We start from the raw sequence: 14,431 nt of genomic DNA, 5'->3' as shown, positions 1-14,431 counted from the left end.
TTTCTTCAGTTTTTGAGGTTTTGTCTATTTAATGTTTCAACTGATCAAACAACTGTTACTAATGGATAAAAATAACCTGAGTAATTACACAAAGCACTGTTCATATAATAATTTCATTCACTCAGTGAAGAAATGTTGTTCAAACCAACCTCACATTATTTGAAAAATTGTCTCCTAAACCTAATCATTAGTTGTGTCATCTGTTGCAGAAACACCTGATATCAAGAATTTGTGACAACTGTTGATGAGTCTTTTCAAGCACAACAAAGATTAATTTAAGGAAATTACCTTTCAAAAATGTTGCAATTCAACCATATTGAGTTTTAGGGTTAGGATTATGAACATTTACTGTCAAGTACAAGATGTTGAATATCATGTTGAGAAAATAGTGCTAAGAATTCAACAACTTACAGAAAAACAGCAACAAAAAGTAATCAACAGTGATAACGCTAGACTTTAAAATTCAATATAAAAAATTAACGAATGTGGCAGTACATAGTGTCACCGTTATTTTAGCAGGAGTTTGCAATAAACTTAATTTGCGTTACAGTGGACCTTCGCCTATCTGTAGTTCAGTATCCTCAGACAATTCACCTATTCATGAATTTTTACATTTAGCATATCTAAAATATGTAAAAAAAAATAAATAAATAAAAAAACTAAACAAAAACAAAATGCATCTTATGCAGTAGAAATGATAATGCCACAGTGCTACTTGACAAGCTATTGGATGTGGTTTATAAAGCAGACTATCCTTGAGACCTATTCGTTTTTCTGCAGGTCAATTGGCTGTATTAACCCCCAGAGCGCTGATAATGAAGAGTGTAGATGGTAGCTGTAAGGCTGAGATGGTTAGTTTGAACTATTAAAGTAAGCATTGATAAGAATTTTGAGTGTCAAATATTTCAGCTATTAACCAGGCTACGGTACTTTTTAATAGCTTTTCTTTTCCTTTCAACAGAAAACCTGTCATTTGAACCGGTTATGTACATGTTTGAGAGCCACTGTAATCCATCTCTTGTGGAGATTGACTTAGCTGAGATCAACATATGTATGCTACAAGGAAGCCTTATTCAGCTACAACCATGTCTCTTTATATATTAATATGTGAAAATCCTGTGTGTATCAAAAATAAAAGAAATGTAGCTTTATATCACAGAAATTGGCCTCTGTCACTTTAAGAAGTCCCCACCCCCTTCCAGAATGCTGTTTACAACCATTCTTAGGAGCACTGAATTGAAATTGTATGAAAAACTCAGCAGACACACAGTTCCACTAAATGTTTGGTATCTCCTGCTGAAGCTAGTCTGTGGAGCTGTGTGGCGGAGGCTCTGTGGGTGGAGACTGGAGCTCCAAGGTGGAGCTTTGAGGAAATAGACGGTGCATTGTATAAGAAAAAGCTTAGGCATCCCCGAAAGTCTGCCAAAGAAGATTCAAAGGTTCCTGAAAGATTCATGAAAGAATCTAAACAACATTCCAGGTATGTTTTTGATGATGGACCGACATAGCATGATAAAAAGCTAAAACGGTCAATGTTGCATCTTTCCCCCTTCAAAGAATGAGAAGAGAAACATTTGAGAAACATCTCAGGGCAAAATAATCATTCCTCGCAAATAATTATTCTTTGAATTCTTTTAAATTTGTGATGTTTCTGGAGCAAAAAATGAATCTTACCTTAAATGCCAGCTACTTTAAACTGAGTAAAATCAAATTATGTTTAATCAAACTAAATAGATTAACCAAAACACAGAGCAGCTTAATTGGTGGGAAATCTACCTTCATGTATAAATGAAGAACAAGCCTGAGATTAGCTAATATAGATAATAATGCACACACAGTGACCGTCAGAGGTTCTTAATAGTAGGATAATTCTCCATAGCAACCCTTGGATGATAACTGTAATACAAATGAGCTCCAAATCTGCATATGAGAAAATACTTGACTTAAGCATCTGCATAACTGCTCTGACATTTCATTAATGTATTAAATAACAAACAATTCCATACTGCACAGCAGTCATATTGGCTTTAATTTGATCCATGAAAAAGTGAGGCAGAGCTCAGACTGGGTGCTTGAGAGGCTGCAGAGTGGGAGATCATTTGGGTTTACTCAAGACAAAAACACTCAGAGCTGAAGATATATGAAAAGGAAAGAAAATTGTCAATGCCTTAGTGAAGATTGACTCAGAAAGGCGTCCATGCTGGGATTTCAAAACATCAGCCTCCGGGATGAAAACCATGTGGGAACAGGTTGCTACTGACTCCGGAAATAGGGAATCGTGCTTGTTTGTCTTTTGCTGAGCAACATTTTCCACAACAGGACTATATCTGTCTTATTATTGTGCTTCATTTCTGAGCAATACTTCTCTACTCTGTGTGTCAACAGCACAATCCTGTTTTTTTTCCTGCCATGATTAACAAACTGACAGCAAAACAACAGCAGCAGCATTATTATAATGTCTCTGCAGAGACATTTGGGAGGATACAGTAGATCTGCTGGGAGTCTAAGAATAATACTGACAGCATAAACAAGAGCTGATACAGACAATAAGCCTGAGTGAACAAAAACCATGAGACTTATCAATGAAACATCCTTAATTATAAGTTATAATACATTCTGACATGCTGCAGATAAGATGATATGCTGAAATAAAAAAAGCAGAACCAAGTCTTAATCATTTAGAACAGAGAATCAAACAAATCCAAATGGTGGCTAAACACTTTTATAGTTCAGAAGAATATGAATCATTCTTAGCTTTTTATGTGCATAAAGAAGAAATTTGACTTTGGTTTCATATGTTGAATATAAATAGAAAAATATATAAACTTTAGAAGAGATCAATAAATAAAAAAAAACACTGACTATATTTACATGTACAGTATAATCAATATTTTTTTTGTTAAAAATAATGTAGATATGATTATTTTGTTTAACAGCAGTTTCACTGCATGGGGGAAGAAACTCTGGATAACTGCTGCTGCCACTAGTCTGCAGGAGTCTTGTGTAGAGGAGGGGGTTCACTGCAGGTATGTTTTTGATGACAAAATGACATTTTAACATGATATATAGTTAAAAAAAAGTCAACTTTACATCATAGCTCCTCCTTAAACTTTCATACTCTGAACTGAAAAATAATTTTAACAACCCACATTCTAATACATCAAACTAATAAATGCCGGTGTATCGAAAGTGAAATAAGACTTCAAAGATGTGACAGTACTTGATGTTTCACAAACAATGCTTCATTTCATCATATTAAGATGCACATGTGACACATTTTTAGATACACTGTCATATCTTGCAAGTGAAAGAGTAAGAACAGCTTAAACTTTGTCATTAGGTGAATCTTTTTACTGAGCATTAACACACAAATACATAAGCAGTGTTTTAATCAAGCATTCAAATGTGTTGCAAAACTGCAGGGAACATTTAACAGTGTAAATGAATTGTAGTAGTTACACATATAACACACCAACAAAAGAGAAACGTTTACTACAGGGACACAGAGGCATTTCGTACCAAACTGAATGTGTCTCAATTTTTGAAGTCAATATTTGAGAAGAGTCCCATAAACACATTTTTAAATGTGATAGCATGTATTCAATGGAGCAATGCAAAATTCATAATCATTCAATGTAAACTTTTGATCAATGTAATAAAAAATAATGACAGATATTAAGGTAAGAATAGCAACTTAAGGTAGAAATTTGATGATTTACCAGATACATCTTATGTGCTCTGCTGCTCAGAGTTTGATGATGCGCAAGAAACAATTAAATGATTATCATAATCATTATTAAATGATTATGCCTCACATATCCAACAATACAAGTTCACAAGACTCATGCATCTACAATGTTTATGAGTTTCCAAAGCAAAGAAAAGAATAGAAGCTCAGGATCCAGCACATATCCAGAAAGATGTCAGGCCACATGCAGCAATGCATCTTTTATGGAATAAATAAACACTCTCCTTGGTGGCCAAGCAATTGAAAAACAGATCTTCATTAGTATGTGGCTATGTTTGCATTTACATGTCTGTGCATATTCTGCCTATACGGGCACATTCCTGCTTTCTCAGAGATTAGGCAGATGGCTTTGAATATTAAGACTGTAACCAAATTCACAGGCTGGGTGCAGAAATTAAGCCTGCATCATATATATGCAATAGCAGACTGACCCAATATGCTGCAAACAACGTGCCCAGGAAAAGCTTGCGTTTGATTTATAGAAAAGTTCTGTTCTTTTCAGATAAAAAATGCTATGCCTCTGTTGCACTACTGCATATCTACTTTGCATTTAAATATCATTTTAATAACTTTTACACAAATTTAAATTGACCTCTTCCAAGATGTAAATACAAACAGTTCCTAATGTTAGAAAGTTTAGTAGAGTTAAAATTGGCAGCTTATTTGTTTCCAGTCATAGTAATTGATTTCAGGGTCTGTTCAGTTTGGTTTAAAATATGAAGAAAAAATAGTTCAGAACTCAATAATCCAAAAGTTAGACAAAGGATGCACTGAAAATAATAAGACGTAGATAAACAAATTACATTAATGTGATCTGAACTTTGAGGGAAAACCAAAGAGAAACACCTTTACAATAAAATCTCCATAAAAGCTGAAGATCTGAGCTGGAGACCGTTCTGCTGTTAAGTGACGGTGGTAACAGCTACACTGCTGTACCACCTGTATCCAGAACAGCTCATCCCAGCTATTAAATTAAAAACAGACAAAATGGCACCATGAGGTGACTGAGAGCAATTATCACACTCAAACTGGGATTTGTTAACACTGCTCCAAAGCAGCTTTCTGATTACAAGTAAATAATGTCATAAGATGCATAATAAAACATTCATGAGGATGTGATGATCACATTTAATGATAGTAAAAGCAGAGCTGATCCTCCTGTTAATAATACACACAAGCAATTAAACTGACCTCAGCAAGAACTGCATATATCACCGACATCGCATCAGCCTTTGGGGTTTTGTTTATAACTCAAAAACAGAGATGATTACCTCACCATTAAGGAGGGTAAGGCTTTCTCGCTGTTGTCACACAGCTATCCTAAGCCACTTTCACTTGCATGTGAGGTAAAACTTCTAAAAACTATAAACATTACAAACAGAATAGAAAAAGGAAAAGCCTGAGCCAGCTGTAGGTCACAAACCCCAAACATGGATAAAGTCCATGTAGCTGAAACGGAGGCTTCCTGGTTTTAAACTGTTGATCTAGCAATCAGAGTTTCTCAGCTCTCATTTTTGGCATGGGACTGATTTGGACTGGAGTCCAACTCTAGGTTAACGTCTGATGCAATTCAAAGATGTGAAGGAAGGCTACAGGGCTCATAGCTACCAGGCTCATGGAAAGCTCAGTGGATTCAGATTGTTGTGGCTGTGATCCAAAGACAATTGCACCAAGCACTGAGCAAATCCTTCAATCCACAGACTCATGCTCTGAAGCTTCTTAATCAAATAAAGCCATTGGCTTCATCACAAGTAATCTAAGCCTGCAGCCTCCATAGACTGGGGATTTTACACAGCCAACAATTTCCACACAGGAATGATCACAGACTTTCTTCCACAGAAGAAATATTGCAAATGAGCAAAAGTCACTTTTTAAAATTCTGATAATTATTTTATTTTTTTCAAAAGAGAAACTTGTGCTAGAGCTAAGTGTAATTGACCCAAATGTTTCAAACATATGAAAACTATGTCGGCCTACTGAAAACAAATCAAGTCTGTAAAAAGTTTACAGGTATCCTGCTGAGCCACAGCAACCCATCTGAAGGTATGATGCTGTGAAGAAATATTTAGCCCCAACACATTTCTTTCTATTTTTGGTTTTTAAAGTCAAACAAATTTTAACATCAGGCAAAGATAAAAAGAGTAAAATCGAAATGTATTTTTTAAATGAATTTGTGAATAATTGAAAAATAGAAACAGTCCAAACAAACCTGCTCATCTACTGGCAAAAACTGCCATTACATGTTTTCAGTAATTCCGTCAACACTCCCAAGCTTTCAATTTGATTTCTTTTGCCATTGAGGTGGATTTGCCAGTGTGCTTCAATGTCCTGCTGTTTGACTCAAGTCCATTATTTACATCCACTTTTTTTCTGGAATTCTGTGTTAGTTTTACAAGAGATGTAATAAGATTCACCACATAAAACTTTTCCATCTTCATCATGTCAGTAGCTTTGTTTCCACTGACAATATAATTTCACATTTTGAAAATAAATTGGTTTATTTCACAAAACTGCAATGGAAACACTTTTGCAACACACAAGTTACATGATCAACAACTGGATGTTGCCACTGGAGCAAAACCATGACATTTGGAATGGAAATGCAGCTCTATGCAAATATTTGCCATAAAGCATTTTAATTCCTCTACATACTCTTGGAGTAATTTTGGTAGGCCAGCCACTCCTGAAAATTTCGCCACAGTTCCATGTTCTCTCCTTTTGTGATTGTTGGGTATATATTCAACCTATAGGAAAAGTTTAATAGAACAGGAAACTCTGGCCGTGTGAATTTTTCACAGCATTAGGTTAATAATTGAGCTTTCTTAAAGCAATTGTTGCCTTAAAGGAAGTCATCATACTTGTACAAAACTCAGTCTGTAGATCACAGCCTCTGTATTCCTAAAGGCAAACGATGAATTAAACGCTTCCACCCACTGCTACCAATTCAGCTGTTTTTACATCCAGGGCTGATATAAATTATGAGTCAACCTTGTGAGGCCCTGCACAACCTGAGCCGAGTAAAATAAAGTTGTACCTTCACAATAAGTAGAGTCCCCATGGATAGAGGCATAGCCGCTCTTGCATTCACACTCTGCTTTAGTATTCCTGTTTTTACACTCCGAGTTTTCTCCACAAATGAGTCCCTCCGCGCAGAAGTCATAACCTGAAAGAGAGAAGCAAAGGGAGTGATAAAATTTGCTCACTCAAGGCAATGAAAAGTTTTGTATAGACAGGCAAACACAAATGCAGCTCTGTGGAAAGAGACAAACATTTTTCATCATGAATGACAGTGAGCCTTATGTATATGTCTATATATATAAAAGTGGTGCAATTTTAAAGGCTTTTCTTTTAGAGGAAGGATTCACAACAATAAAAGAGACAACCGCACAAATTGTTGCTTGCATGAGACTTGGTTGCTTATCCTACAAGGTGGAAATGTTGCCTGGATGTTTCTCTGTTGCTCTTAAACAACCTGCCATCTTCATACTTTGTCTTGCTTCTTCAGAATAAAAATATATTTAATTAGAAAATTGGCAGGACAATCAATATACCAATGATGGAAATTGTGTGCAGAAATTAAATCTCAATCAGCAAAAACATCATGCCTGCAGTTAGGTAACTCCAACAACAGAAATGTTGTTGCAGCACAATGTTCGGCTGAGAACCATAACACAGGAAAAAGTTTCATCAAAACATGTCAAATTATGTCATAGACTGAGTTTAATTGTTGTGTATATTACTTAGGATTGAATTGCCTACATGTAACTTCATCTGAACCTGACTATCAAATTGGATTGTATTTAAAGGTAATCAATTTATTTAAATTAAAACTCGATCTTAGATTGGATTGGATCTGAAATGAATATTTTTATATTATAGAATACCTTGTCTAATTGTGTAGGCTTTTCCATCAAAGCTTTCTTTTTGATGACTAAACTATAAAATGCATAAATGTGAACAGCTGACTTGGGGATTTAGTCAGGATACATTTCAGTTCATGTGAGCAAAGAAAAGTAGGAGAGAATAAAATGGTTAATAGAATTGGAAATCCAAGTGCCAGAAAGATTTTTCCTCAAGGACAATTTAACTTGATAATACATACAAGGTCATAATGTTGTGGCAAATGTGCCTCCTGTTTTTTTTTTTTGCTTTTTTTTAATCTGCACCTCTGCAGACATAGAGCAGGCACATGCACAATCGTAATGAAGCAGATAGATGGACCGAAAATTAGTCTGACACATGAGGATGGTGGCAGACAGACAGAGAGATGATTGTGTCTCACTGTGTAGATGTATCTCATCCTGTTCTGTAATGAGTGACAGACAGGCTGTGCATAAAGGCCCTAAGAGACAGAGTACCTAAAGAACCTGAGAAAGAGCTTCAACTATATTACTATAACTCCATAATTCCATCTCTAAAATGGTGCACAAATGGAAAAGAATTGATTATGGAACCATCTATATGTTATCCTAACACAAAAAAGTTGTGTCTGTGTGAACAGAAGTCGCTCATGATGGTCCTTTTGTTGTTTTGATTTGGAAATAATGTCCTACATTCTGCTTCATTTACTGTGGATAAACACATAAAAGTAGGGTGTGTGGAGCGAGAAAAATTAACAAAGTCCAAACCTTGTTAAAGAGAAAGAACAAAACACAGCTTTATTTCACATCTGCACAGATGGAGAGCTCAGAAGAGATCTAACTAGACAAAGGAATCACCTCTCTACATATACTGTGTACCGTCCTTCTCCCACAGACAGAATGTCGCCACCAACATTCCCAAGGAGCTAATCAGATTAATACACACACAGAGAAAAATGCAACTTTCAGTTAAAAATGGGTTTCAGACAGAATATTCTGTGTCTAATAATAATCACTCCGCCGTCGGTCTGGTCTTGTCCCTCCGCAAGGTATGACAACTATTTACTTATCGCCTGTTGCTAAGCTTCTGCCCCACTGAGGCAAACTGTGAAGGCTAAAAAGAGAAACAATGACTCTGTAAGACTGAGTGAGACATAATAAACTGATTAAACATTGTAAGATTAATATTAAATAAACTTCTAATAAAAGTAAACACACTGTAAATAATTATTTTATTCCACAGGTGGGAAATGGAGGAGTTCTAGGGAAGTAATATTTAATTGCAAAGTCCTATCATATAAACTTGCACTCTTCAATCTCCTGCTGAAAGTTCCTTTATTCAACCCATTCCTTCTCACAGTCATCAATTCTTCTTCTCCCTTCACTTTCCAACACATTTACTTTGATTACTACATTTTTCTCCCCACCTTTAATTTTCTAATCATTTTCGTTTATTTTCTTTCATCTTATCCTTGTTTTTAAGTATATTTTCCTTTCATTCACTATAAATATTTGTTCATCTTTCTTTCTCTTATGCATGTTTCCTCTCCCTTTCTCAAAATATGGTGTGTGTGAGGCATATTGCCAATCTTATCAAAAACAAGAGCACAAGTTTCTTCCAGCCAAACTTGCCCTGTGTTTTCTTTCTCTTTTTTCCCGTAATGGTGCCTAATGGTATCATAACTGCCAGCTGCATACAGTTTGTTTATTCAATGTATTTACTGACAGACTGGTGCCTATTTACCTTGTAGTAGTTCCCTGCCAAAGCAGCAGGACCCGGGTAAATTGGCATAGCAGGTGCTCTGCAAAAGACAGCCCAATCTGCTCTGATAGCTATCTTAGCCAAAAAAGAAACAAAAACAAAATACATTCACAGGAACGCAAAGGTAGAGAAATATTGCGAGTGTCCAGCTTAATCAACATGTAGAAAAGGTTGTTTTCACTACTCGTTGTGGAGAACACCGGTGCACACAGATCCAAAGAGAGGGTGAGTTGTGGATAGCGGAAAGATTGCGGTAAATGGAAGCCATACCTCTGCAAACATTGCAGCATCTGCCCTCTGGTAAGATCTGCTCACCGGTGGTACAGTTAATCTCCGGGCATGTTTCTGTAACTTTCACCATCAAGCCATTCTGCAAGGACAAAATACAGGCAGGAGATTATACTTTGTAATACTGGGGTCAAAGCCATGAAGGTCTATGCAGTAAGGGTAACTTATTTTAACCGGAAAATAATGGAGTCTTATAATTTAATCTTTTACAGGGTGGAAACTTGCAACCCATTAGTCATATAATCACTTCAAGCATTCTGTCTTAAGCCTCTGAAATAAGTATAAATATGATAAATATTCCCTTTTCTTGTATGTTCATTAATATTTTGTAGGTCGTGAGTCTTAAGAGATTTCACATAAAGATTTCAGTAGGGATTGCGTTGAGACTCAAGGATAAAACATGTTTTCTTTAACTTCTGAAAATAAAAAGCGGAATAACTTGTATTATTTTCTACAGAATATATATTATTTTAGAAATATAATATGTAGAAATTTGCAGTCACCAAAACAGCAGGCTAACCTACTAAAAGTAGTTAGCATTGGGTAAAAAAAAAGGGAAGTGCTAATCTCTGTATTACTGGTAATAAAACAAGCAGGCCAACAACATCTTGTAAAACCTTTTGATATTTTGTCATTTTACAACCATAAATGTTAATTTGTATGGTTTAGGGGTTTCTGTGATCATTTCAAGCTGTGAATCTTTGAAGCTCCTCCATATTTGCCATTTGTCCTGCTTCTGTGATAATTATTGGTTATCCGTTTAGTATCAACCACAGTGCCCCTGCGGGTGATCAAATGTTGGCATTTGTGTCTAAAGTCAATTCATCACTGATCACAATTTACTGGACTCCATAATATGAATTTTACACAGTTTGTTGTCCCATAATTGTCTATTTTACATGAAGAGATTCTTTAGAAAACACCCACTTCCTGAGTTACATGAGTAACTTTTGATCATAAAAAGCTTAACTTTGAATAAAATTAAACAAATACAAGATCAAATTAAGGTCCCGGTTTGCTTTATTATGTTGGTCTATATCATAAAATCCCAATGAATACATTGGAAATGTTTGGTTGTAATATGGCAAAATGTGAAAAACAATCAAGCCGTGTATGCATGCATTTCAACAGGGTTACATTGTATTAATCTGAACATTGTGAGTTTAACAGTTTAGAAAAGTATTCTAAAACTTTACTGTCAAGGAGAAAATGTGACAAAACTAGGATATTTTAGGACACTCCTTTAGGACGTTAACACAAAAAAGAAATAAATGTGAAGTCTGACTATATTGGTCACAAATGAAAAATGGTTATCAATACTGAAACTGTTAAGGCAGAAATGAACTTGCAACCAAAGCAAGGACACAAAAATAAATAAAAGTTGTCTATACGGGTTTTTAAATAACAGTGCACTGACTGCAGCAGCCTGGCTGGTATGTAAGCATGTTGGGAGTCCTCAGTGATTTCTCAAGGTCTTTTGCCCAAAATCAATATATTAGTTTTGTCCTTCACAGCTCCCTTTCACGGTATATCTTTTATATCTAAAATAAACTACTTTAGAACATCATTTCTAAAGCAAGCAATTCACTCATTTGATTTTTTGTTATTAAATTATATGTTAAACCTACAGGTACGTTCTTTCAAAAGTTAACCAATTAAAACTGCATATTTATTTTTTCTTTGCTGCCAGAGGCTCCAAGGATTGGCTTTAATTTAATTTGCCAAGCTTTCTGTGTTAATTCTTGTTAACAGTGTTAACAAGGCTCACTCTAATGAAATGTAAGTAGTAGCATAAATCTAATACAAATCGAGATGCACCAAATTGCTAAGGTTTCCAGTACATAAGTTATTTAAAAATATTAAATCCTGTTTGTTTGTGTGTTTTTGTAATTGCATAGTTAGCCTTTTTGCCCAAGGCATAGATCCAATTTAAGTTATTTCACAACCTAAAATTTTAAATTGGCAATAGAAGCTCAAGATTGGATATTCCAGTCTCTGAGCAGATGATTGGCCTGGAACTTGAACTGTGAATTTTGGCAAAATATCAGATTCAATTCCAACCATACAGTAATTAAAGGATAACTTCATTATCACTTGTATCAGAGATTTGGCACCAGCACAACTTTGAAATTTGCAACATGACTCAAAAACCCTAATCAGGGTCACACAGCTAGGGTCACCTGCCCTTAATGTATTGGATATTATGGTCCAAAACAGAAACCCTGACAAAGAAAAACAACTCTTTCTTGAAATCGAATAATACAGATTGGTCATTCATATCCATGTTTAAGAGTAAAATTTTCTGAGAGCTTGAAATAAAGCCTTGAAATAAAGTATGATGACATTTGTGGCTGGATTGATGAAAAGTCCAATAATCCCCTATGTGCTTATTTATAAGAAGTTACATTAATAAAATGATAATTTCCTCCATAGAATGCTATCTTTAAAGATAAAGGCTTTCTCACTGAGGAAAACTCACATTTATTCTGGGCTGATCTGGAAAAATGACTCCCATTATAAACCTCGCAGTGATGGAGTTTCACTCAGGCTTAGGCCTTTGTTTAGCTGGCTTCATGAGTTATTCTAATTACCTGGCTATCTCACCATTAGAGTAAAAATAGGCAGATTGAACAGATTGCAGGAGGGTGGGAAAACTAATACAGTCTGATGGCTAATTGAATTACACACCAAGTGGTCCACCGCATGCAATCATTGCACATTTTCCCTGAAAAGATATGCCTGGTGACATTACTGTGGATAAGATGATAAATGCTAGAGAAAGGATAAGCATATAACAAAAAAAAATACCTTGCATTCCCTGCAAGTCCTGGAAAGAAAGCGTTGACCCTCCGAAAAAGTCTGTCCCATGTAGGTACACTTAGCTGCAGATGATAGGAAATTATTAGATTAAAATGCTATGTTGTTTTCTTCAAGATAAACAAAGTAGTTGCAAGAAATAAAAACAGTTTGGCTAACCAAGTACAAGCAATAAAGGAAAAGAAAGTTTCAAGTGTAAAGGTCTGCATTTTAAATCTAGCTGGGACATTTTTTTCTTTGCTGATGAGCTTAAGTGAAGGCGAAACGAAACAGCACATTAGGAACACAATAGATGAAGGTCTTGTAGCATATCCCTCTGGTGATAAATCAGAAATAGTAAGTGAGCCACATGATGCGAAGTCCTGCTTTCCTCCTCTCAAGGGTGCTGGACCACAGCATGCTCTGTCACAGCTCAGGAGCACAGCTTCCGCTTTCTTCTGTGCCAGAGCTCTGATGTTCGCAGAGGAGCAAGAGGAGGAAGGAGGAGTGAGCAGAGGGACAGAGGGATGCGAAGGAGGGTTGAAATTATTCAGGCGCTCTATACTTTAGGGATTTCTTTCTTTTTTCATGCAGTGTATTAAGAAAGGCACAGCAGTCTGTGTGTGTGGGAGTTCATGCTAGAAATCTGTGTGCTTTGAAATGTTGCTTATTTCGTGTGTATGAAGTGTATGAAGACAGTTGCGATCTTTGCTATTTTGCCTTCATGCTGAGAGAACAACACCAGTTATGCTAGTTGTTAATCTAATTGAAACTACTTTGAAAATATAAATTAGTGTGTCTAATTTCTCCATGCATTTGGCCTTTAAACCACAAAATGCATTAATTAGAAATAACACAATGACCTCCTGCCTAATTGTGCGTGGTCCCTGTAGAGGAATGGGCTACGGTCGTCATGGTAGATGTGCTGCACTAGCTGCACCGATGTTAGCTGGAGATTGTTTAAGGCTTGTAAGTGGTGATGTGGATCAGACCTGTTTGTACAGCACAGACACTCAATTCAATTGAGACCTTAGGGAATTTGGAGGTCAAGTCAACACCTCAAGCTTGTTGTGCTTCTCAAAACATTCCTGAACCATGTTTGCTTTGTGGCAGGGTGAATAATTCTGCTCAAAGAAGCTAAAAGTACCCTGATTGTTCTGCTCTGTACTACTGTGTCAAGAAATCAACAACTTGATCAGTTTTGATTGATCAAGTTGTCAAACTTCAAAGCTCCCTTTCATGGTCAACAAACTTTCTAAAATTCTTCCCCTTATCCATTTTTCCTGCTCCTGACACATCAAACTGCCATGATGAATTTTTTTTGGCATCACCTGTCTTTAATCATAATGTTTTGCCTCAGAATAGAATAGAGTCATTGCCATTCTAACAATAAAACATTCTGTAAATACATTTGTGTGAAATTTACCAGATATAAACAATGTCCAACTTAAAAACATACGATAAAAAATTACTTTTATTGCACTTTGAAAAAAAACGTTAACCTAAAACTCTACTAGATTATATATAAATTACTTTAATATAGATCATGTCAAATTGACCACTTAGCATTCAGAATGGTGATGACTGATAGGTAAAACTATCTCTCTGTTTGTTAGTTCTAGTTTTTATAGATCTTCATAGAGCTATAGATTTGTGGGGAATACATAAGAAGAAACAGAACAGTGATCCAATAGGTTCACACATCTGATATATTGACTATAAAAGATACATATTTAGTTTAAAGTGCTAAGATGCAGCAACTTCTATCCTTTAAGCTGAATAGTAAATAGCAGCACCAAAGCCACTGTGCTACTGATAAGTAAGTATTTTTCTGAACTGGATATCTAAACTACAATTTGAAACTGTGATAAGAATAACTTTGAAACACACAAATTCAAGAAAGCCCTTTAGAAATGTTATTGTAACTTTTTGTCAGGTCTAATTAACAAACCAGTCAAGTGCTACTATCTGGCGCTC

General features: G+C 35.7%; 1 protein-coding gene across 1 annotated transcript in view; it reads right to left on the bottom strand.

Annotated features, from left to right (window-relative positions):
• Positions 1 to 14,431, bottom strand: part of nell1 (neural EGFL like 1) — a 230,372-nt gene that overhangs the window by 124,003 nt on the left and 91,938 nt on the right. Inside the window, exons 10-12 of the mRNA XM_023332459.1 lie at positions 12,467 to 12,540; positions 9,641 to 9,740; positions 6,783 to 6,911 (exon numbers count right to left, since the gene is read on the bottom strand). Coding sequence (XP_023188227.1) covers positions 6,783 to 6,911; positions 9,641 to 9,740; positions 12,467 to 12,540 — 303 coding nt within the window. The remainder of the gene's footprint in view (positions 1 to 6,782; positions 6,912 to 9,640; positions 9,741 to 12,466; positions 12,541 to 14,431) is intronic.

The sequence above is a fragment of the Xiphophorus maculatus genome, chromosome 4 (genome assembly GCF_002775205.1).
Source record: "Xiphophorus maculatus strain JP 163 A chromosome 4, X_maculatus-5.0-male, whole genome shotgun sequence".
NCBI classification, from domain to species: Eukaryota; Metazoa; Chordata; class Actinopteri; order Cyprinodontiformes; family Poeciliidae; genus Xiphophorus; species Xiphophorus maculatus.
This window is presented reverse-complemented; position numbering and strand designations above follow the sequence as displayed.